General features: G+C 47.5%; 1 protein-coding gene across 2 annotated transcripts in view; it reads left to right on the top strand.

Annotated features, from left to right (window-relative positions):
- Positions 1-19,446: 19,446 nt before the first annotated feature.
- Positions 19,447-24,356, top strand: part of IRS2 (insulin receptor substrate 2) — an 84,847-nt gene continuing 79,937 nt past the window's right edge. For both annotated transcript variants that reach the window (XM_080377727.1, XM_080377726.1), the window contains exon 1: positions 19,447-24,284. In XM_080377727.1, coding sequence (XP_080233853.1) covers positions 20,768-24,284 — 3,517 coding nt within the window. In that variant the 5' untranslated portion in view covers positions 19,447-20,767. The remainder of the gene's footprint in view (positions 24,285-24,356) is intronic.

Genomic DNA, 24,356 nt, shown 5'->3' with positions numbered 1-24,356 from the left:
AGTGTACACATGAAAGTTTGCTCTGGTACAAAGTTAGGGCCAAATCCATGCCACAAAAGATTTGTCAGAACAGCCTTCTCAGCAAGCCCTCTTAAGACAGGGAGAACCTGTATGAGCAAGAAAAGTGCTTTACCTATGTAACACAACAGTACAAAAGTGAAAAATAACCTGTACCACCTTTGTGCCACAGTAAGTGGGTTTCCCCTTGGGCTTTTACCAGTATGAAAAGGACGCAAGACAAAGCACATCAGCGGCCATTTGTACAGCTGCCAAGGGTACTTGTTACACCAACCTCTATATCTACTTAAATTCATATCTACCTTATTTTATACTATGCCATTCTCAAGACTAGTCCTGCATAAAGCCACCACCAGCCACACTAATGCAATGTTGTGTCTGTGCCATGGTTACTAAGCATGTTTTATGCAATAGTGAACACACAGAAAAACATAGGTAACACATGGTTTTGCAGAGATACTATAATGGAGATGACTATTGATTTGGACTTCACTGCTAAAAAGATTAACTAATTTACTTTTTTTTTTAACCTCAGAGAAACCAACATGTGAGCCCTCCTGTGCTAAAAACATAGTCAAGATAAGGTGCTTTAATTTTGTATTGAGGTGAATTTTCCAAGGTCAGTCCTAGCAAGAGGATAGGGCTGACCTTGCTGAACTAACCTTGTGGTAAAATTGAAGTATCCAGTGCTTGGCTGTGCTTTCAATTTGGCATATCTGATGTATATTAGTGATTTCTATGCAAAAACAGTGTATTTTTTTTTTTAGCAGCAAAGACTAATAATCATTATAATCCGCTTTTGTGTTACCTCAGAAGCAGTTCTGTAGTCTACCCTCCACACACGACAAAGCTTCTCAAAGAAGAGACCTAAATTCTACATATGACTGAAATTTGCTGTGGACATCTGTATCTATGACAAGTTCTCTGAAACAGGAAGCTGTATGTCCAAAGTGTTTCATTATCCTTGGTGATGCAATTTGTGTTTGGAATAATCATGTCTACATAGTGCTCTGGAATTGCTATGTCTACACAGCTGTTACAACACTGCTGCTTTGCATTCTTGGAAGATTCCACAGTTTATTGCTTTGCCCCTCTGGTTTTTTCCATGCTGCTTATTGTGAAAGATCCCTCCAGAAGGTAGTGGATTATTTCCCACGATTTCTTTAATTTCATCGCAACATTCGAAGTGAGCTCCATTTTCAAAGGACTGTTGGGCATCTGGCAAGAAGCACTGAAGACCACTGGGAGATTCCTGGTGCTATTTGTATCTCTGTAGGGACAGGAACAATGTGTACAGATGAAACTGAGCACAGACAACTGACTAAACTAATGCATGAAATGGTCAGGCTTATTATTGATACAGAACAGAGACAGCCAGCAATTTCAGCAGGGTTTGGGAATATTAACTTTCAAGAGCCTTAAATAGAGAAATTGCCCCACAGCTGTAAGAATGGAACATGTCATAAGAATTTCTCTTGGCACAGTGAAATATATTCATCCATTTTCATCTGAAGGCTTGCCATTCTCGTTTGGTGACCATTTCTGCAGACAGAAATCCACAGGAAAAATGGTCAAGATTATTGTGAAGGAGGTATGTGCAACAACCAAAAAACTGTCCGCCTTATATGAACTGGTGATGCACAGGCATTTATTGATGAGCTTAAGTATTTCAAGGTAGCCAGTTGTGTTTAGGCCATTAATGTAACCGATAAGGCTATTCTCACTTCAGATCACACCTAACAAGGCAGCATTTTTCTGTGATGTAGCAAACACAGATGATCACCATGGTAGATTTACTAATATTAGAATGATGTGATGGGTAGGTCCAAGAAACCTACATTTTTAGAAATGCTGGTGTATTTAATGTGTTTGTTTTTTGGTTTTTTTTTTGTTAAAGGGCAAATATAGAAAGCAATAGTGCTCTGATTATTCTTGCCTGTCTGAAAGACTTAGCATACCCGAACACTCATGTTTCCCCGATTTATGAAGCCTTCCTCTGGATGCTTAACTAAAGAAAGGCTCGTTTACACCCAAGTGGAATGATTTTAGGTTGTGCATTAAAAATACTCAAAAACTTGATGCTTGATTGGCAATATCTGCCTCATGTGAGAATTATTTCCTCTGTGTTTAAGATTCTTTCACAGCAAAGTGAACAGAGAAACACTGAGATGTTTAGAGTAGTAAAAAAACGTAGTGATGGTGTACTCCTCCCTCCGATCAGGAAGACAACAGTCAGGGATGCCCTACAATAAAAATGTGAAACGAGGGCTGACTTGTGAACAAAATGGATAGTCTCTTAGGGCAGGAGTAGGGAAATTTGTATACATGGAGGGTTTAGATATACACAGGATTATTATTGATTTCTGAAAAGCTTTTTATATAATCAAGCAATGCTATGAAAATAATTTTGAAAGATATATGTTAGTTAAGGCAAGAAAGCAGAGGAAAATAGTCTGTGGAACTGTAGAAATGCGCTATCCCTTTGGGCAGATGAATGAGTTTACAGGGTTTCATGCTATGCACACTTGTTGATCTGCAAGGTGGAATGTTGAAGGACAAACCTGTACCTGCAAACTGCTGTTAAAAGGTGCTGCCTCAGTAGGTGCATTGTTAAGGAAAGGCTGACAGACAAAGAAAGTGGGGTTTTTGTCTTTGAAGAAAGCATATTTAGAATTACCTTCTGTTTCCTGCAAAGTCTGTTTCTGAAGGGTTATGACCATTTTCCTCTACTCTCTCTCCTCTTAATCATGCTGAATTTAAACTTATTTCCATTTCTCCATCTTTTTACCACTCTGTTGTGTTGTGTACACAAAACTGGTGAACATGGATCCCTTGATTTCCTTTCCTTCTTGTCTATATTGGACAGGTGTTCATCCAGTGTAGGCACCTGCGGCCACGGTTGCTGCAATGTGGCAGTGGTGGGAAAGATTAAAAAGAACAGGTAGTCATTGCCCAAGAAATAGCCTCTGTGCCAAGAATAATAAAATACTGTATTTTCCTTAATTGCACAATATCCATTCTAAAGTAGAGTACTATCTTTGCATTAGACTTCTTTTCTAATACCTGTATTCTAATACCTGTACATCAGTATAATCCGTTAAATAAACAAGATTCTGCAGTCATCAAAAATGAAAAATACTGAGAGTCTCTGTAGTTATTAAAATATTTGTTTTGTCAGAATTGGGTGATTTATTTTTTAACAACTCACTCCAAAGCTGATGGCATAATGAAAATAAGCCAGAAAATGTATTCTACCATTTTTTTCTATCCTGTACCTGTTGTTACAATAAACTTGCCTTCTACTCATTAAGCCACACAGGGCTTCCCCACTGGATATGTATCACTGCAGTACATGGTAGAATGGGAAAGTTAACCGTGATGAAGGGCTGTTCAGCAGACTTCATCCGAGAGTTGTTTTACATTCACAAGAAGTGGGACTGAAGATCTTGTACATTGAGACACGTAAGTGTTCAACTCCAAAGTGAAGTGTTTTGCTTCTACTGTGGGTACTTCAGAAAAGAAAATTCAGCATCAACTTTCATTAACCAGTGGTGAAGTTAAACACTAGGTATTCAAGGAAGATTACATTAGCATTAGTATGGAGGCCATATGTGCTACAGAGTCAGAGACAGGTGGGCACCTTGCCATCCATTAGAAGACATAAATTCAAGAACTGTTGTGAACTTGTGGTGAAGTCTACCCACAGTCAACTCAGTTAGGAATATGTCATTTGGGTCAAGGAACCAAAGGTGATCAGATACCATGATGTGCATAATATCCCTTGAATGCTCCTAACTATGAAAGGTAGGAGAACTCCAGCTAATTCTGGAGGCCATGTAGATGTGCAAAGGTCTTCTCGAAGACTGTGTGTATGATGGCGATGCATATGTATTTTGTAACCTTTGACAAAGTGTCTATTATGGTATATTAGACTGTATTAGCTGTATATTAGATATAAAGAAATGTGTCTTTATAAGACATGCCCATAAGTTAATTCTTAAATGTATTAGTTCTTACCATACTCACTGCAAGAAGCAGTATGATCACAACCAGATTAGCACATGAAGGTGCCAGTGTAAGTATAGCCAATACCAAGAGACTCAGTAGTCAGTAGCTAGCTGTATGAACAAAAGAATTCTGTACTTTCTAAGTGCATCAACAAATTTAATTACTTTTGAGATCTACACCACTCAGATAGGGGGGTAGTCCTTGGCATAATGCTTTATGCTTCAAAAGATATCAGAGGTATTCAAGCATTTGCATAGCTGCATATTTTGTAATATGTCTTAAGACTTGTTGCTTGCTTCAAGTCCTTGGTTGTTACAGATACATGCACAACAAGAACCTCTGATGCTGTGCATGGTTAAGCCTTTGGATCATTCACTTAAAGACCTGCATGCTGTGATTTCCTCTCTAGGATGATAGGTAGTAAGAAAGTTCTGGCTTGTCCGCAGGTTTTTTTGTCATAGCCTGTATAAAAAGAGGGAAACTGGTCAATATTGCAAATGCCTTAAATAATTTTATCTGAAGTGGTTTTCAATCCCTAGAGAAGACAAGCGAATATCAATCTGACATCGGAACTTCACTGAAACATTGTTTGTAAATGTATAGTCATTTCTAGAGGTCTCCTGCTTGATGATCCGGGAAGAGTATTTGTCAAAATTACAGGTTTACTACCTGCACTGATGATTATCCGAAGTATTTCAGTGAGTCCAAGAGTGAACTTAAAAACCTGTGTTGCAAAAACCAGTTTATTTGAGGATTTCCTGTCTCTTCATCTCTAGAGCAGAATTCTCAAATGCAAAAGAAATTCTTCACCCAGTAGCCAAAGTCTTCTTGAAGCAATATGTGTACCCAGCTAGCTATTTGCACCAAGTCAGCATGTTGAAATCTTTTGCCAAATTGATTGGCAGGTTAAGATGAGTTACTTGAAAACAGCTTCATCATAGTCCTTCAGATAACTCACTTATGGATCATTCACACCACTATGGTTTTATTGTAGAAGGAAACACATTAATTTTAAACTTTAAGCTTTGAACACATTTTAAATCCTTAAAAACTTAAAGATCAACATTTTCAAGTGTAGCAAAAATAAAAAATAATATTTAGGTAAAGCAAATTAAAAAAGATTAATTTAATTAACAGTTACCTGAATTAGAGAATGCTGTCTTGATATATTCAGTCTGATTTGACACAACTTAAATATCTACTTATAATCTTTATTTCCAGTGTAAAGCTGTTTGGTTAAGAACCTTAAGTTTTTCATCAAATTTAACTAAAAATAATTTTAAACCCCTCATAGAATCATAGTCTAGCTTGCAATTTTGGTAAAAAAAGAAGAATGGCTTTAAATAATTTTTCTGTCTTCAAGATTTAGAGGCTCAGCTGCCTCTTTTCCTCATGATTATATAACCAACCTTTTTTTGGTTTGGTTTCCCCCCCCCCCCCCCCCCCCCTCAGATAGGAAAGAAAAATGCAGTATGGATAGCCAGATGTAGAAGTCTGCAGTGCAAAGAACTGGATCAGGACTAATCACCCCAGGCTCCTTTTATTGTCGGGGGGGGGGGGGGGGGGGGGGGGGGGGGAGGGGAGGAGAAAAAAAGAGAGAAAAAGCACTTTAAGGCATGATTCATACCATCCTAATGTAGGCATCTAAAATAGGTCAGACTCATTGAGCTCTAAAATGTCTGGTTTTCTCTATAGACAGAGACATGGTCACGCTAGGGAATCACTAGCTTAGATATCTGTGTTATCAAGGAAGGTGAGATGATTTCCACCCCATGTAACTTTTGTGACCAAGAACAAATAGCTATGAAGAAAGAAACATTGCCTCTATAAAAAGGCTTCTAATAAAGTGATATGTGCTCAAGCTCTTGTCCCATGTTCCCTACAATGCCTTAGATCCTCTAAAACTTAAAGACTGACATTTCTATCACAAAGGGAAACGTTCTAATACTGCATTATCCTTCATTCTGAGTTGTGAAAGTGATTGCTCACTAAACTTAAAACTAACACGTGCCAAGAAGTACATAGCAGTGATCTAATTAAAGAAATGCACGCAGAATTTAGTGTTGATTAGTATATGTATTATAATTAGCACATACAGCAGTACTTCAGAGTATTAGTGTATATATACATATATGTGTATAGACACATATTTAATAGAATGCTTAAAAGACAATTACAGATAATAAATACGATTAAGAAAAAATGAAAACCCACAGAATCATATAAATAATAAAGTTCACACAATAATAAATGCAGTATATTGCTTGCAAATGAAATGTATCTACGAAAATGTAGTGATAGACAAGAATACGTCTTTGTTTTATTCTGAATTTCTGTAGGACTATGCAGGAAAATAGAAATCCTACTGATGACATAGTTCCATTGCTAGCTGTGGAAAACAAAAAGCATTCTGGATTTCTGTTTTGCATTTAGAAAGGAAAATAGAGTCTGCATTGCCAAAGTATCATCTATTCTGACATCCTCCTAAGTGGATAGTAAAGAGGATCTATTAATTTTTTTTAATTGACAGGACCAGATAACTTGATTTAAAGCCTGTAAAAGGAATCTTGCACTGCTGCTCATTGGCAAAATCTCTGGCATACTGGAGAAGTCCAAGAGGCCTGGAAAAATCTAATGCCATGTTGATATTTCAACAGCGTAAACAGGATGGCCAGGGTAACTGTAGATGAGTTAGCTTGACCTTGGTTCTGTGTGAAAGAATGGAACAGCTGATATGGGACCCTGTCCATAAGGAAATAAAAAATGGTAACATAATTACTGCCAGTCAAAGTGACTTTATAAAAAATAGGTTAAGTAAAACAAACTGCATAATGATTTTATGAGATAAGAATTTTGATTATTTGATTTGTTTAATAAAGGTAACTATGTTGAAAAAACAATGTCTTTCAGACTTCTTTTAAGCATTGACACCATATGACACCCTGAATAAAATATTAGCACCACAACAAAAACAAGAAAACATATATTAAATGAGACTAAATGTATAACCCAGGAATCCAACATGTAACTGTTAACTAAAACTTGCCATATATTGCCAGCGTGGCATTACAGAGGTCCTTTCATGTCTGAGACACCATTATTCAATAGTTTTACCTATAGCATGAGAAAAAGAACATAAACTAAATTCTAGTAATACCTCTAAGTTATGCAAGTGACATAGAAGGAGAGAAATTATGAGGACAGATTACAAGCAGGAAGTGATTTAAACTTTCTCAGCAGAAACAATATGGGTATTAACATTGCAAATTAAAGGCTATCTATTTTGGGAGGAGGACATATAGATTACACTTGCAGGACTGAGGAGTGTAATGACTGAAAAAATGGGAAGGCAATAGTTGATGGTTGATTTTTTAGTGTAAAATAGGCTAAAGTTGGCTAATGTGATTCACAGTTTTACACTGGAAGGTGTCAGAGATGGTCTTCTAATGGGTATGGTGGTCAGATCATGTTAAACTTTCCACAGAGAAAGGCAGAAACAATGAAAGCTACCACCCTACAAACACACATTACTCTGTTTTGGGCTATACGAACAGAGCAATTTCTCTGGGATATATTGCAAATACAGTGGATGGAGAAATGGTTAGCAGGGGTTATGTACATCTGCATAAGTAAGGCACAGAAGAACAACAGGGAGTTTTTCCTTGCTGTGTGTGGGGAAACAAGACTTTGGCTATGTTATTTGTAAATAACATTGCACAACTTTGCTAGTCTTTGTGGTATTTTTGTTTTTGGTTTGGGTTTTCGATTTTAGGAAACACAAAGCAAGTCTCAGAGTGAATCAAGAAGCTTGAAACTGCTGAAACTTTTGAGATGTTTAATGGGAGACCCATCGTGACTGTTCTGCTTATTTTCCTGTCTCCTGGTCCCCAGGGGTTTGCTGTGTAAGAGGTGGAATGCTCCCTGGTCCCCTCCAGGGCAGTCATCATTGGCATGGGAGGGCAGAACCACCTGTCCACCCCACACCCAATCCCCCCCTCTCCTTCTGGTCTCCCTTCCGCAGAGCATCAAAGAAAGACACTAGCTTTCCACTCCTTTTTCCCTTCCTGGAATGCTTTAAAATGGAAAGGGGATAAAGAATCTCTGTAGGTCTCACCCCACTCTTCTAGTCTGGAAAGGAAAAAGCATATACAAAAGCAGTTTGATGCTGACTTGAGAAGCTGTACCAGATTGCACGCAGCCAGTCCTGGGACTCTGATCTCTTAGCCTTCTCCAGTCTCCAGGGCTTGGGTTTCAGATGGAAACCAGGAGCAAGAAAAGGGGTCACTCAATGTTTCATTTCTGTGTGGAGTCAAACCTGAAGTTTGAAGAAACTGCTTGGGGTTTGCTAACCTGGTAGGACTAGGTAAGCTGTTGCAGGGAAGCAGAGATTAAGCTGAAGAGAAATAAGCAGGGAGATGCGTATCTGTTGATATTACTTGGTGCCTATGGATGAAAGAGTAGTAACGGCTGATAACGTGATGAGGAATCAAGGTCACGTTGTGAAGCAGCAGCCCTCCTGCTGCTCTGCAACACAGGCATATACTCCACACTCTAAGAGTGCAAAGTACCTTTGGTGATTCACTACTTTGCAGCCCTGCAGCTTTTCCTGCACCTAATCTCACCCATGATCCTATATCTGATTAGTAAAACCAGGGAGGTGTCGATCAGCTGCATCTAGTACATCAGTTCATGAAGCAGGAAAGCCTGCAGCAAAAATGGGTGAGATGTGGGCCAAAGGGAAAGCAAGTGTACAAATTTCATGCTTAAGGGATGAGATTCAGCAGACTGGGAACTGAGAGGCAAATGTGGGGCAGGACTGATATTGGGGCTGGGAGACTGCAGGAGTCAAAAAAATCACCAAATCTAATAATCACTGACATTTGTATGGAATGTGCATATCAATATTGATGAAAAGGGATAAAACAGATCGATAGGTTACAATTAAAGCAACTGATGAATAACATACCTGCCCCTCAGCATCTTCACCACCACATGAAGGATATTGTGGGCTTCTGTTTTTAATCTCTCTTCTAAATAGCCTGTAATTCTGCCCTTTCTAAAACAATGACCCAACAGCTGGTGTCTTTCTTTTTATTTTACCATCACCAACAGACTGTCTGTGAGGAAGGAGAAGGAAAATATGAAATGTCTCCATTTTGCTCCCACCCTGGCTTCCCTAGCTGGCTAAGTGGCTGTCACCCAGGTGCCACACAGCACTTGGAGAGCAATGAGCAACTTTAAACTACAAATGTCTTCCAGTTTTCTGATTTTCAGCAAAACCCCATAATGCCCAAAATGTTTCCTGAAGTTTCCCAATACATTCCAAAGATCACATCGTATCCAGAGAGGCAAGCAACCAAATGCATATACCCATCCTGGCCATCTAAAGGGGAGGGTGCAAGAGTAAGCTAGTGCTCTAGGGTCCCTTGACAGCAAATGGAGAGGGACAGTGATTTTCTAATGGAAATATGTCATAGCTTTTTTAGGCCACTGTTTTGTGATCATTAATACCTGAGCCAAACACAAATGAACATAAGACATACTGAACATACCTTGAACACTTTTTTTAAAGTAAGTTGAATGTTCTTGTTAAACGAGCAGAGCACACAATATTGAGCCCATTCTGGCACTGGGGTTTTATGCTGCCTACATAAGCTCTAAAGATGCCCTACTTGGCGTGAAGGTGAGTGATGAGAGTGGATGGTATCTGACCAGGCATAAACTTCCTGGTACAAAGTTAATGTCTTAAGTCTTTGTAAAAAAATTGAATTAGTAGTTGCAATCATATGAATCAACACCTACGTCACATGGCTATGTGTTATCTCCTCCACTATTAAGAGGAACATAAACCCAGATTCACTATATTGTGAATATATTAACGTTAGACTTCAGATCTACCTGAAGAAAGGATGAATAACTCCCTTCATCTCTGTGGAGGAACTCTGGAGGCTAAAATGCATTAGTCATCCAACTTTTAGATAGCTGTGGTTCACTGAGACGAACACCACCTCACCAAATATACAGGGAGAGTCAATCCAGCTGAGTTTACAGCATCTCTTCACTTATCCCATGACTTACGGATATAACTTAATGGCCACTTGAGGCCTGCATAGGAAGACTTAAATATTATAATCTAGTTCAATCACCAGTTGTTTGTGCTGCAGAGGACATCAGATCACTGAACTCTCTACGGTTTGCTTTAAAGTCCATGCTGCTATAACAATTACAATTTGAATTGTGAATATCTATTCTTAAGTGACTCATTAAGCCTGGGAAATAGTATAAAATTTATCCAAGAAAGCCAATAAAATAGATGTGCTTGTTGAGAGAAAATAGATCTTGGGGATTGTGATGGTTTTCTGCAGATATAACATCACTTCTGGAACTGCAGAGTACAGTTGCTGGATTTATGTAAAATACCCCTGATCTATACAGCACTAAAAAATGTGTAATGAGGGACAGACATTAATTTACTGAAACTAATGAACTTGAGACAAAACATTCTCAGTTCTGTGGGGTTGGTTTCAAAAGGAAGGCAGCCTCCTCAATTGTGTGTTCCCGAGTCTTGCTGAAACAATTCAGAGGGAATAGTTTGTAAGATTTTAAGATACTTTAAATTATTGAAATTCAACTGGAGGCAAGATATCTGTTTAAAGCAATACGTTAATTTGATGTGTGTGTGCAGCATGGATACAAAGTTGAACCTGCAGATGGAAAAAGCAAATCAAAATTAATTATACCCAGCCTTTGAAAGTGAGAAACTGAACAACCTACTTTCTCTTCCCCAACCGAAAGTAAAAAAACAACTAAAATCAACAAGTCATTAAAATGGGTTGTAAAATCGTTTCAATATTATCAGGCTAAAGGACTGGTAATGTAAGGATGTTTGGGTGTGAGTGTTTTGGGGGGTGTGATTTTTAACTTGTTGGTATTTCTTTAAATATAGTCAACACGGGACGGTGGCAGACAACTGTTGTTTTTAAATTTGATTATCCTGTAAGAACATCTAGATCACTTACCCATAGGCATTTTTCACCAAATGTTCAATTAACAACTTGATAACCAACGATTGACTATAAAACTATATGATCTTTCCACAATCCATAAATCTCATCTGCATAATTTATACCGCTGCGATAGTGATGTGTTTAGCACATTTGTGGTGCTTATGCATTTCTAAACAAAGCAAAGAAGGTAATTTTGTCACAAAGAGGGACACCTCAGGAAATCGTTGCAGAGGAACCTGTTGGGTTGATACATCAGCTGGGAAAGGTAAACTGAAGGCCAAACTACGGTGCAGCCCAGTGATCTCTCACCAGGTCCAAGTTACTTAGGACAGAAGTTTCTGCTACCGAACAAACTTAGAATGCTTTGTACCAGAAATGAAAGGCTCTTCCAGCTCACTGGAGGGTGTAAGAAAAAGATACTCCTAGGAGGCTTCATTCCTAAGGCTTCCTCCTTACACAACTCCAGCTGAAGAAATGGTTTGCTTTGGTTTGGTCACCACAAGGCAGTGGACTGAATCTTAGCTCATTGATCCACTTCCATGACAGCTGCTTTCAAGAGATGACAGCAGCTCTTACAACATCTGTGTTTGGAGTTGTTCACCTTTAAAAAAATCAACTTCCATAGCCTCAAAAGATTTTACAAGTCAGCAAAAGGTCTCTTAAAAGAGAAGCTTGTTAGGAATGAAGTGATGGGCCCAGAAACATTCCCTTATTATATGATTAAATGCAACAGATTAAATTAAAAACATGTTCATGTGCCATGATTACCTCACTCTCCTCTGTTACATATGCTGTTCCTTTGCTTAATCAGCAGTTTAACTGAAAGCACACTCTTCACTTGTATTTGATTTTGTGGTCTCCTGGTTCAGGAATGAAAATGCAATGTTCACATGAATATTTTACTAACATTAAGTGACCATTTTGTTTTGTGTCCATGAGCACTCAGCAGAACATGCATGATTTTTTTTTTTGTGTGGAAATTACTTGACAGTTTTTTAGCAAGTTATTATTATTTACACATATAAATTGCTTCCAACCACAGTAGTGCTTGCTGCAAGAAGGATCTTGGAGATAGCCACTCCTTCTTCTGCCCCACAATCCAGCCAGCCATGACAGAGTCTGTACCAGTATGTGCGGTGTTTGACCCATGATGCTCATCAGCTGAGAGGTTTTATTCAACCTGTTTTGTAGGCACATGGATCTGCAGAAATTTCTAGTGCCAACAGCTTTGCACTCATCTTGTTGTGATGCCTAATCTTCCTGAAATGAATAATTTCACCTAAGCTGTACATCTGAAAAATACACTTCCAAAAATATATTGAAAAAGATACTCCACCTTTTCCTTCAGCACACTTGTTGCCTTTTATGCTTTCACCACCCGTGCATATGAGCCCACCAAAATATGGAATGTTGACACTTTTCAGTTCTTCTTTAAATGCTGAGCATGCCTGCAGTGTCCATCAGTTAGACAACTGGCAAGCTGAAGCCGCTGCTTGTCAGCCACACTGTTCACAGGACTGCAGAACCGCCTTTCTCCCATTTGACTCCCTACATCAGCAATCTTCTTCAATTCATTGTATATGTACAATATATACATTACACAAAACAGAAGGAGGCCCACCATTAATTACTCATCTACACAATGTCTAGCACAATGGGAGCCTGAGGCTCCAGTGAGTTTCCCAGACGCCGTCTAAATAATGCAGATAGATGATAATTCTCCTTGAAAGCAGTCAGACCATTCCGAGGGCAAGCCTTCCTCATTTTATTCACATAAAACTTCCACTGAAGAGGTACATTGAAAAAAGCAGGCAAGATTTTCCTCTGTAGTGACTATATTTCCCCAAATGTCTCTTTATCTCCCTGGTGGTCTTGTGTGCACACAAATTAGACCAGCAAATGTTTTGCATGAGTAAGAATTGCACCAACAGCTTATCCTGAACAGTAAGAGTAAGCAATGGCTCATAATCATAGTTTTAAACTCTTTATTTTGTATAATTAAATAAGTAGACGGGGGAGGGGGGGGGGGGGGGAGAAGACTGTTTTTTCCCTTTCAGCAGTAATGGTTCTGGGGCTATTTATAAGGTATATATATCACAGAAATCCAGTAAAACAGGACTGGAAGTAAACATGAGATCATCTAGACTATCACACTGCCCTGAGTCAGGACAACTGTACTTGTGTCATTCCCGATAAATATTTGTGCAGCTTAAAATGCTCCAGTGATGGGGACTCTATAAAAATCTCTTGACGATCTACTCCAGGACTGCATTACCCCTGCTGTTAGGAAAATTATCCTGATGTCAGGATAAATGACAGAGGAAGTTGGGCTCCCTTCTGAAGTTTAAAAAAAAAAAAAAGTCTAGAGGAAAAAGAGTTACTACCTAAAGCAGATGCAAAGGCCATCTGAAACAAAGACAAATAGCCACATGAATTGTAGGGCAGAGGGGAATGAACGCCTGGGATTGTTTTGCTGGGGAACAGCCTCCAAGAGCAGTAAGAAACAAACAGAGAGAGGCTGAAGTAACCTGCCTAGGGAAAAAAAAGAAAAAAGAAACTAATAGATTTTCAAACAGAATGCTATCTGGAAAGAAACACAGTTGGGAAAAGCAGACCACAAAAAGACCTTCCCCCGTGTGGAGTCCTATTGCGTTTGGGCTAATAGACCAGTGTAAATTTTCTGTAAATATTGCATCAAAGAAATATTGAATTCTATCATCAGTCTCTTCTTGAACAGAAATGCCCCGAAGGACCCTAGATCTTGGCTATCCATGCAGGTCAGAAAGATACATTACAAAAAAAAAAAAAAAGAAAGAAAGAAAGAAAGAAAACCAGGGCATTGTTTTCAATGGTTCTTAGGTATTTACATTTTCTCCTAGAAGAGAGATCTATACCAAGAGAGGTATAGATTTCAGCTATTGCTTGAAACTATTTGGCTTTATTGCTCCATGAACGTCTTTTTTCTTTAACGAGATCGGTTATTCTATCAGGCTTTTTTCTTTAAATAAACAACTATAATTTTTAGATCCATGATCACTCCAGAAGGAATGAAAGATAGCATTCCCACACACACACACACAAACAAACAAAAAGAAATACTAAAACCGATGTGTTGGTCCCTGCGCCTCAGGGGAGCGCCTAAGGGACGGCGGGAACTGTGGCCGGCCCCGCTCCCAGCCTCAGTCCCGCTTTCCCGCCGGAGCTCCGGGGCCGCGGGGCGGGGCGGGGCGGGGCGGGGCGGGGCCGGGGCGGGCCGGCGGCGCTGCCGGCGGGGGGCAGCAGGCACCAGCCTCAGCGCCGCGACCGGGCTCCCTGCGCCGCCACCGCCTTTCGGAATGGGGGGGAGGGGGGGCGCAAACAAAACACGCCCCCCACCCCCCATTGTAAACCCCGCAATCAACAAAAGCAGAGCTGTTCCGGGAAGACAATCCCGGTGACGCACCTCAGCCCTCAGTGCGTAATTTTCGCACCGTCAGCGGAGGGGGGGGCGCGGGGCAGGAGCTGGTGCCCCGCCGGCCCCGCCCGGGGTCGCCCTCGGAGGTTCGGCACCGGCAGCGATTCCCACGGGAGACGGCCAACGCGCGGGGCCCAGCGGGCGGTGCTATCGCCGAGTCCCCCCTCCTCCGCGCTCCCGGGGGAAGGTGGGGGGGTGCTGGCCCGAGGACCCCCCCGCCTGGCCCGAGCCAGCACCCCGGAGCACCGGCCCGCCTTGGGACTCGCTGCCGACTCGAGGCGCTTTCCCCAAACCGGCCCGTTCTGGGGACACCTGTCACATGAAGAAGACCGTCCCCCTGTTTAGGCCACAGGAACTTTGCTCGGTGTCAGCTCCGAAATACCCCCAACGCATCGGGCTGTGCACGGACTGACTGCGAGGCCCTGAACTTGCCACTTGAAATACAAACTTTGAGGCAGAAATGATCTGAACTCAGAAAAAGATCCAAGTCTTTGTCAAAAAATAGTAATGCACTGGAAATCAGGCATGCTCCAGAATTTCCTCAGCTTTATTCCCCTCCCATATAAGAATGTACAGGCTAATAACATCGTTTTGGCATATATTTAAAACAATACATGTATTACTAGCTTCAAGAATTAATGAATATGCACAAAGTTGCATAACCATAACCCCTATTTATTTAAGCTGGAATCCTCTGGAAATCTGTGGGTGCAATATTCAGGCAAGTAATCTTTACTTAAGAAAGAAGTATTTTCAGAGTCTGAGTTCTGAGTATCTTTTCCCCCATGTACAAAGCCACCCATAATGGTTTTCACAGGACAGGGGGGCAAGGGGAATGGCAGAGGATTGGCAGCCCCAGTTCAAGGGGTCAGGGCAACTGCATCCCTTAGCATTATTCTTGCTGTGGAGGGATAAAGCATGCTGTTTGGAGTCACTAAATGAGTGGTTTCAAAAAACTCTTTATAAAACTATCTGGAAAGATGGCCTGTCATCCCTTCCAAATAACACAAAATCCACAACTAAGTAGCAGCACAGTCACGGTACATTAGCACTCAAAGGAGCTGAAAGGTTAGAGAGAAAGTAGCTGATGGGAGTTCATGTCCTCTTACAGTAAGGTTATGAAATGACACTGTATCAGAAGTATGCAAATAAATGTACAAGGGAATAAACCGACTTCACCTGTTTATGTAGAGGTTCAAGGACATCAAAATATAAATCACTCTATTCTGTTGGAACAGATAACTGTACTCTTGATAGTATAAGAAAGTGTTGCTGACGCACATAATCTTTCTCTACACATTTTTCCCATGGCTCCACTACCATCAGCTCTGTGATCCTGGCAACAGGTAGAAGGCAACAGCCAAGTCAAACATCAAGCACATCCCTTTCAACTGTTACTCCTTATCCCGAAATTGAAAGATATTTCAAAATGAGATTTAGACTAAGAACAAACAAAAAGGTATTTTTAAAGGATGTGACAAATTTTGAAATTAAACCTGCTTGTGCATGCAGTCTCTCAGAAAGTCTTTTGTGAGTAGCCTGGCTGTGACTTTGGGCAGTCATTTAAATACAGCTACATAGTCACAGGGCCTGGTGCTCCAATTCCCTTAACGGGGGGGTGGGCGGGAGGTGAGGAACAAACAAAATATAACTGAATCCTTTTGTGTGTTGGGCTCGTAGCACTAAGCTTCCACATGTAACTAAAACCAGCTGCATGCCCCTAGAGGTAATACTTTTATCTGACCATTAAGCTACTATTCAGGCAAACAGTCTTCCTAGCTAAAATTCACTGATGGCTTGAGAAGTCCGTAACCTGCAGAACAGTGTTGCTGTGCACTGTATATCATCCATCCATACAGCTCAATAACCAAAACATGGAGCTTAAATACATTTATACATAAACAAAATAATCACACTTTTTTCCCCTCTTTTTTAACATATAGCTAAGGAACCCCAAGTATTTGAAGCACGGAAACATGAAATCAGTAAGGCTCTGTGCTGGCAAAACTGTATCCAGACTAAACTTCATCATTTTTCATAAGCAAGGTCTATAATTTTCTAGGCATGTCTCTGCCAGTTTAGGGTGGATAGAGGTAACTTTTTATGATTGCCATAACTGGCAGCAAAGCAAATGCCCCTCACATAGGTAGTATATTTTGATAAATCTGACCATTACCTGGCATGGCTTATTATTCTTGGAGGAAAAAGGAGATGGCTGAAGCAAGCAAGGTATGCTGGCAAAATCGTAGTTTAGCAGGCAGGAAAGATGCTAATATTAGCACTATTTTGTTGGTCTACTTTGTACATTAGCAAAGCATTCCCAGCAGAGACCTCAAACTAGAAGATAAATGTGGGAAATAGGGATGGGGCAGGGTGATATGACATAAGAAAAGGAACAGGAGAGGTAAAGCGAGTTCATTTTTTCTTTCATCATGATGGAATTATTCTACAGTGATGATTTAAACAAATATCCTCTAGCAAATCTATCACAGTTACTGAAGATGCTGCTGCCCCTATTTGTCCACCCCTACATTCTGCCTGAAATTACTTGGTGGAACAAGAGAGCATGTGCTATGCTTCAACCATCCAAATTCACAGCCTGTTGTATCACTGAAAACCCACTTATTTCAGAAATTAAAGCTACTGTGCAACATGACACACAGGAACAGCTGAAGTGTAAGACATGCCAGCCTGCAGAAACAGAGACCTGTAGCTGAGAGGTGGGATGGACGAGCGGTGGTACTGCATTTATTTTATTAAATGCCTCTGTAATAACATTGAAATGACTGGGAAGTTTTTCCAGAAGGGATATAGTTTTGAAAAGCAATTCAGAGTGCTTCAGAGGAAACTCTGAGTAAGACAGATCACTTGTGTAAGCTGTGGTCATTCATTCTAGTGTCGGTCATGAAACAATAGTACTTTTTAACCTGAATTTCACGCACACCTGAGTCCCACTTGTGTTCTGTACTCCAGTTACGCATTAAAAAGCAAACTCCAGCCATGATTATGGAAAAAATACTTGTTATGAATCGTCCACTGCTAAAAATGAACTGAAAAAAAGATGTTCCTTATATCAATGCCAATATAGAAATGAAAAGTATAAATTCAACCTTGAATTCTAGTCTATCCTACTGCCTTTGTCACAGAAATTGTTCGCAAAACTTAGTTCTGATGCTATAACCAGTACATCAAATGTGTATTGCCCACACAGTCAAGAATAACATATATGGAAATATGAAATAGATGAATTAATATTAATCTTTTTTACATGTCAAACCTATGAATGCTTGGTCAAGGTCACCAAACATATTTCACAAAGGTCTGGAAAAATCTTTTGAAATTTCCAAGAGGTTTCTAGACAAAAGGCTCCTCTTGGTGTTTATGGGCCCAGATTGCTCACAGCGGCAAGAAATTGTTCAGATAACAAAATCCCCTTAGGTCTTCAGTAGCGTGAGTACAGCAGATAGTCTGGCCCATCACAGTCATAGGCAGAAAATCAACTGTTCCTGAGTTTTCCTATGAAACTTCCCTCACTGAGATCCGTTATGCAATCATTACATATAATCTAAATTTAAAATTACCAGATCTATGCATTTTTCCAGATACAGAAATCAAGGAATGTTACCAGGACAGTAAGGACTGTAAGCATCGTTTTCTGTGGGGAGCCGCACAGGTACAGAAAGGTCACCGGTACCTTGCCCAAGGTTACGAACTGAAGCAGTCGCATGTCGCGGGAGCGCATTTCTTGCTTCTTCGGAGAGGTCGGTGCCTCAGATCTCCAATTACTTCTCTCTCTCTGCCCCCCCTTAACAAAAAAACACAATGAACAAACCCAGGTAACCACTACTACTTTGTATGTAAACGTTCATATTTCCCTACAAGAGGAAGGGAGAGGTCTTTCTTCAAAAGCTGCGTTATTGCAGCGTACCGGTATTTACAGTGAAGTGGTCTTTTCCAATCACACACACACACCAGGTTACAGCTGTTGATTTCTAAATGGGTTATTATGACCCAAACCGCGGAGAATTCCTGGCAGGAGGGCGCGGAGCAGGGCCGTGCGGCGGCAGCGGTACGTGCGGCTGCGGGCTCCCGCCGCCTCCGCCGGCAACGTGGGGAGCGCCCGCCCCCGCCCCCAGCCCCGCACGGCGGCAGCTTGGAGGCACCGCATCACTTTCGTCTTTTCCCCCCCCCCCCTTTTTTTTTTTTTTTTTTTGGGGGGGGTGGGGGGGTGGGCGTGGGTAGGTGGTGGTGTTAGGTGGGGGTTTTTTCTCGGTTTTACGCGCAAACCCGCTGCTTCAGCTTCATCGCAGGCGCACAAACGAAAGCGTGTCCCGACGGCGTTCGGGAGAGAGACTGGGAGGCAGGGATGGATGTCAGTGTGACCCCAGCCTCACTTTTCCTCCCGGGCATGTGCAAAAGCAGGCTTCACCCGCCGCTCGGGGCCGCGACGAGGAGCAGGCTGGGCCATGCGCTCCCGGCACAGCCTTTTCTCTTCATCCCCCGACTTTTGTTATCACCGCCCGCCCCGCCGCGGGCTGCGCGCTGCCTGAGGAGCTGCGGCTGCCCTCCCCGGCAGGCGGTAGCCGGGCATCCCCTGCCGGGCCCCCTGCGCCCCCCCTTCCTTCCCCCGCTCCCGCCTCACACAGGCAAATGGGAACTGTCGGCTCCGCCGCCCACCCCGGCCGGGGCCCCTTCCCCGCCGTCGCCCCCCCCGGCCCGGAGTCGCGCCCCCTCCCCGCCGCCATTCACCTCCCTCCGGCGGCAGGGGGAGGCAGGCGGGCGCCCATCTATCCCCGGGCGCGGCGGCCACGCTCACTAACGTGCGGGTCCCCGGTAAACAAGCGGGGGAGGGCCCCGCGGGGCCCCGCACGCCCCGTACAGGAGCGCGGGTGGCGGCGGGAGCAGCAGGCAGCCTTGCGGGGGGGGGGGGGGGGGGGGCACCGGGGCCACGCTCCACGCTCCGCTCCCCGCCGCTCGCTCGTTCCTTTATTGCCGCGCGGCGAGCGAGCCCCGCCGGGGCCGGCTTCGCCCGGGGGGGCGCGGGCGCTGGCCCTACTCGCCGCTAACGCCAAACGCCCGGATCAATTAATTTATTTAACTAAAACCGGGTAACAGTGCGCCTCTCCGCCCGCCCTGGGTGGCATTTCCTCGCCGCACGCAAATAGCCGCTGCGGGGGCCGGGAGCAGCCGGGCACGGGGGGAGCGGCGGTTCCCGCGTGTTTCGGGGCTGGGGGGGCGCGATGGGGGCGCGTGAGGCGGGGGGAGCGTGGGGGCGGCCGTGCGCGTGGGCGCGGGCTGACACACCAGGTGGAGGAGTGCGCGTGCGGCGCGAGGCGGGGGGGGGGAGCCGCCGTGCGTGCGTGTGCGAGAAGGGCTGACGCACACACGCGTGTGTGTGGGTGTGCGGGGGGGAGCCTGGCGCACACGCACGCCCGGAAGCTCCGCTCCGGGGGCGGAGGGCCCCACGCCAGGCGGGTCGGCAGCACCTGATGGCCGCGGCCAGCGACGCCGATGTCCACCCGTGTCCCGCCCGCCGGGCCTGCCATGGATGGCGGGGGCCGGCACAGGGGCTCAGCCGGGTGCACCGGCTCGCCCCGCCGTTCCCGCGGCCCGGCGCGCTCCGGGCTGTGTGCGCGGAAGGCGGGGAGGGGGGGGCGGGTCCCGCTGTGCCTGAGGGGGGCCGGAGGCTGTGGGCGGGAACACGCCCGCCGCGGAGGGGACGGAAAGGGGTGGGGGACGAGGCTCCCGCCACCCAATGGCGTGACGCTGCCTCGCGTTCGAGGGCCTGCCCCACCGTTCCATTGGCGGTCGGTGCCGTCTTTCGCGCGGCGCGGCGGCCAATGCGGGGCGGTGCCGGCGGCGGCCGAGCCCCGCCCTGTCTCGGTGTGTGAGCGTCTCGGTAAGGCGGCGGTCACGTGTTGTTTTGCTCTTTAGTTGGGGCACTCGGTGCGCGATGTGTTACTTACGGCGAAACTCCCGCCGGCGCCGGCAGCAGCAGCGGCAGCAGCAGCGACCGGAGAGCGGCAGCGGCGCCGCCGGTAGCCGAGCCGGGGAGGACGCCGGGCGGCCGCCGGCAGCACCCGCTGCCTAGAGGCGACGGCGGAGGACCCCGCCGCGGCTTCGTGCTGCCGCGCTCTTCCCGCGGAGGAATAACTTTATTTTACTCGCTTCGCTCCCCGCCCCCCGTTCCCGTTTTCCCGCGGCGCTCGGCCCCCCGGGTCCCGCTCGGCAGCGACAGCAGCGAGAGGAGCGGGGCGGCTCTCCTGCCGCGGGGTCGGGGATGGCGAGCCCCGCCGTGCTGGGGCTACTGCCCCCCCTGAGCTCCCCGCCCGGCCCCAACCTGAACAACAACAACAACAACAACCAGGGCGTGAGGAAGTGCGGGTACCTGCGCAAGCAGAAGCACGGCCACAAGCGCTTCTTCGTGCTGCGTGGCCCGAGCGGCGGGGAGGAGGCGGGGGGCGCCCGGCTGGAGTACTACGAGAGCGAGAAGAAATGGAGGAACAAGTCCGGGGCGCCCAAGCGGGTGATCGCCCTGGACTCCTGCCTCAACATCAACAAGCGGGCGGACGCCAAGCACAAGTACCTCATCGCCCTCTACACCAAGGACGAGTACTTCGCCGTGGCGGCCGAGAACGAGCAGGAGCAGGAGGGCTGGTACCGGGCGCTCACCGACCTGCTCAACGAGGGCAAGGCTGCCTGCCAGGGGTCCCCCCACCGCCACCTCGCCTCCCCCTTCTCCGCCTCCTGCGGCGCGGCCGCCGCCTCCCTGGCCGCCGCCGGCGAGGACCTCAACTACGGGCTGATCACCCCGGCCGCCGCTGCCTACCGGGAGGTCTGGCAGGTGACGCTGAAGCCCAAGGGCTTGGGGCAGAGCAAAAACCTCACCGGCGTCCACCGGCTGTGCCTCTCGGCCCGCACCATCGGGTTCGTGCGCCTCAACTGCGAGCTGCCCACGGTCACGCTGCAGCTGATGAACATCCGCCGCTGCGGCCACTCCGACAGCTTCTTCTTCATCGAGGTGGGGCGCTCGGCGGCCACCGGCCCCGGCGAGCTCTGGATGCAGGCGGACGACTCGGTGGTGGCCCAGAACATCCACGAGACCATCCTGGAGGCCATGAAGGCGCTGAAGGAGCTGTCCGAGTTCCGGCCCCGCAGCAAGAGCCAGTCCTCCTCCTCCTCCTCCTCCGGAGGGGCCGCCGGGCCCGGCGGCAGCGGCGCCTCTGCCACCCACCCCATCACTGTGCCCGGTCGCCGGCACCACCATCTGGTCAACCTGCCTCCCAGCCAGACCGGTCTCCTCCGCCGCTCCCGCACCGACAGCCTCGCCGCCGGCACCGGCACCAAGTGCACGCCGTGCCGGGTGCGGACGGCCAGCGAGGGCGACGGCTGCCGGGTGGGCTCGGTGGCCGGCAGCCCCATGAGCCCGGGCCCCGTGCGGACCCCCCTCAGCCGCTCGCACACGCTTAGCAGCGGCGGCGGCGGGGGCCGGCAGGCGGGGAAGCTGCTGCCGGTGCTGGCCGGTGGCGGCCTGCAGAGCAGCCGCTCCATGTCCATGCCCGCCTCCCACTCGCCCCCCTCCGCCACCAGCCCCATTAGCCTCTCGTCCAGCAGCGGCCTCGGCTCCGAGCCTGCCCACCCGCATCACCCGCAGCGCCCGTCTAGCGGCAGCGCCTCCGTCTCCGGCTCCCCCAGCGACGCCGGCTTCATGTCCTTCGACGAGTACGGCTCCAGCCCGGGCGGCGACCTGCGGCCCTTCTCTTCCTCCTCCACTGCCAGCAACCGCAGCAACACCCCCGAGTCGGTGGCCGAGACCCCCCCGGTGCGGGACCCCGGGGGCGGCACCGACCTTTACGGCTATATGGCGATGGAGCGGCCCCCGAGCGGCCGCCTCTGCTACCGGCCGTGCCCCGACGCCGCGGCCGAGCGGGGCCATCGGAAGCGGACCTACTCGCTGACCACCCCGTGCCGGCAGAGGCCCGCCCCGCCGCAGGTCTCCTCCGCCTCCCTCGACGAGTACACGCTGATGCGCGCCACCTTCGCCGGCAGCGCCGGCCGCCTCTTCCCCTCCTGCCAGGCCGGGGCTTCCCCCAAAGTCACCTACACCCCCTACCCCGAGGACTACGGGGACATCGAGATCGGCTCCCACCGTAGCTCCGGCAGCAGCAGCACCAACCTGGGGCCGCCGGCAGGGGGGGGAGGAGGAGGAGGAGGAGGAGGGGGAGATGACGGCTACATGCCCATGACCCCCGGCGTGGCCGCAGCCTTAGGGCAGGGAAGCCGGGGGAGCGATGACTACATGCCCATGAGCCCCACCAGTGTATCGGCCCCCAAGCAGATCCTGCAGCCCCGGGCGGGGGTGGGTGGCGGGTCCCCCGGGAACGGGAGCAGCTACAAGAACAGCTCGCCCGGGGAGAGCTCCCCTGACGATAGCGGGTACATGCGGATGTGGTGTGGCTCCAAGCTGTCCGTGGAGAGCTCAGATGGGAGGCTGAGTAATGGCGACTATATCAATATGTCCCCTCGGGACCCCCAGCACGGGCCCCAGGCTCCCTCCCTCACCCCCCCGGACTTCTTTTTTGCTCCTTCAGGGCACGGTTCCAGCGAGCCCCCCAAGCCCAGCTGCTACTCGTACAGCTCCTTACCCCGCTCCTACAAGAGCCAGGGCCTGGCAAAGGACAGCGACCAGTACGTCTTCATGAACTCCCCGGGGAGGATGATCCCAGAGGAGGTGGCGTGTGGAGCGGGCCAGTTGCCTGCGGGCTCCTTTGCCCCCTCCGGCCACACGGTGCCTTCCCCCCTGCGGCACAGCCGGACCGAGAGCTTCCTGAGCCAGCGGTGCCAGCGGGTGGCCCGGCCCAGCCGCCTCTCTTTGGAGACCTTGCGGACGATGCTACCCTGCATGAACGAGCACCCTCTGCCGCCCGAGCCCAAGAGCCCCGGTGAATACATCAACATTGACTTTGGGGATGCTGCTGTCTATTCTCCCCCCTCGCTGCCCGCCGACAGCCCAGCCTCCTCCCTGGGCTCGGGCACTGGGCAGAGGCGCTCCCCTCTCTCTGACTACATGAACATTGACTTTGGGTCACAGTCGCCCTCCCAGTCGGGCACGGTCTCGGTGGGCTCCCTGGAAGCGCTTTCTCCAGGCTCTTCCTCCAGCACCAGCCAGCCCGATGGGCGCTACCTGAAGGCAGCTGTGGGGGTGGCTTGTTCGTCCAGCCCATCCGATGGTGGGGATTACACAGAGATGACCTTTGGCATGGCCACTACCCCACCGCAACCCATCGTTCAGAAGTCAGAAAGTGCCCGGGTCACCAGCCCCACGGCTGGGGTGAAGAGGCTCACCCTCTCTGGGGTTGAGGCTTTCATTCTCTCCAGCCCTCCCCCAGACCCCAACCGGGGGGCCAAGGTCATCCGGGCAGATCCCCAGGGGCGCAGGAGGCACAGCTCGGAAACTTTCTCCTCCACCACCACTGTGACCCCCGTGTCCCCCTCCTTCGCACACAACCCCAAACGGCACAACTCGGCCTCAGTGGAGAACGTGTCCCTCAGGAAAAACGAAGGCCTGGAGGAGGAGCAGGGTAGCAGCCCCATGTGCCGGGAGACCTCGGCCGGCTTCCAGAACGGCCTCAACTACATCGCCATTGACGTCGTGGACGGGACCCTGGCAAGCTGTGACAAAGCCAGGTCGAAAGCCAGGCATGTCCTGAACGGGGGAATCAACAGATTGGAGATGAGCGCCTATGCCAGCATAGACTTTCTGTCTCACAACCTGAAAGAAGCGAGTGCTGTGAAAGGTGAGTAGCTACGTCTGACAGTGCCTGCCATGCGTGTTTGTGCTTGGTGTTTGTTGCTCACCGCGGGGTTGT

This window comes from Falco punctatus, assembly GCF_963210335.1.
Source record: "Falco punctatus genome assembly, chromosome: 2".
In the NCBI taxonomy this organism is placed as follows: domain Eukaryota; kingdom Metazoa; phylum Chordata; class Aves; order Falconiformes; family Falconidae; genus Falco; species Falco punctatus.
The sequence above is the reverse complement of the archived record's forward strand: the minus strand, read 5'-3'. Positions and strand labels throughout refer to the sequence as shown.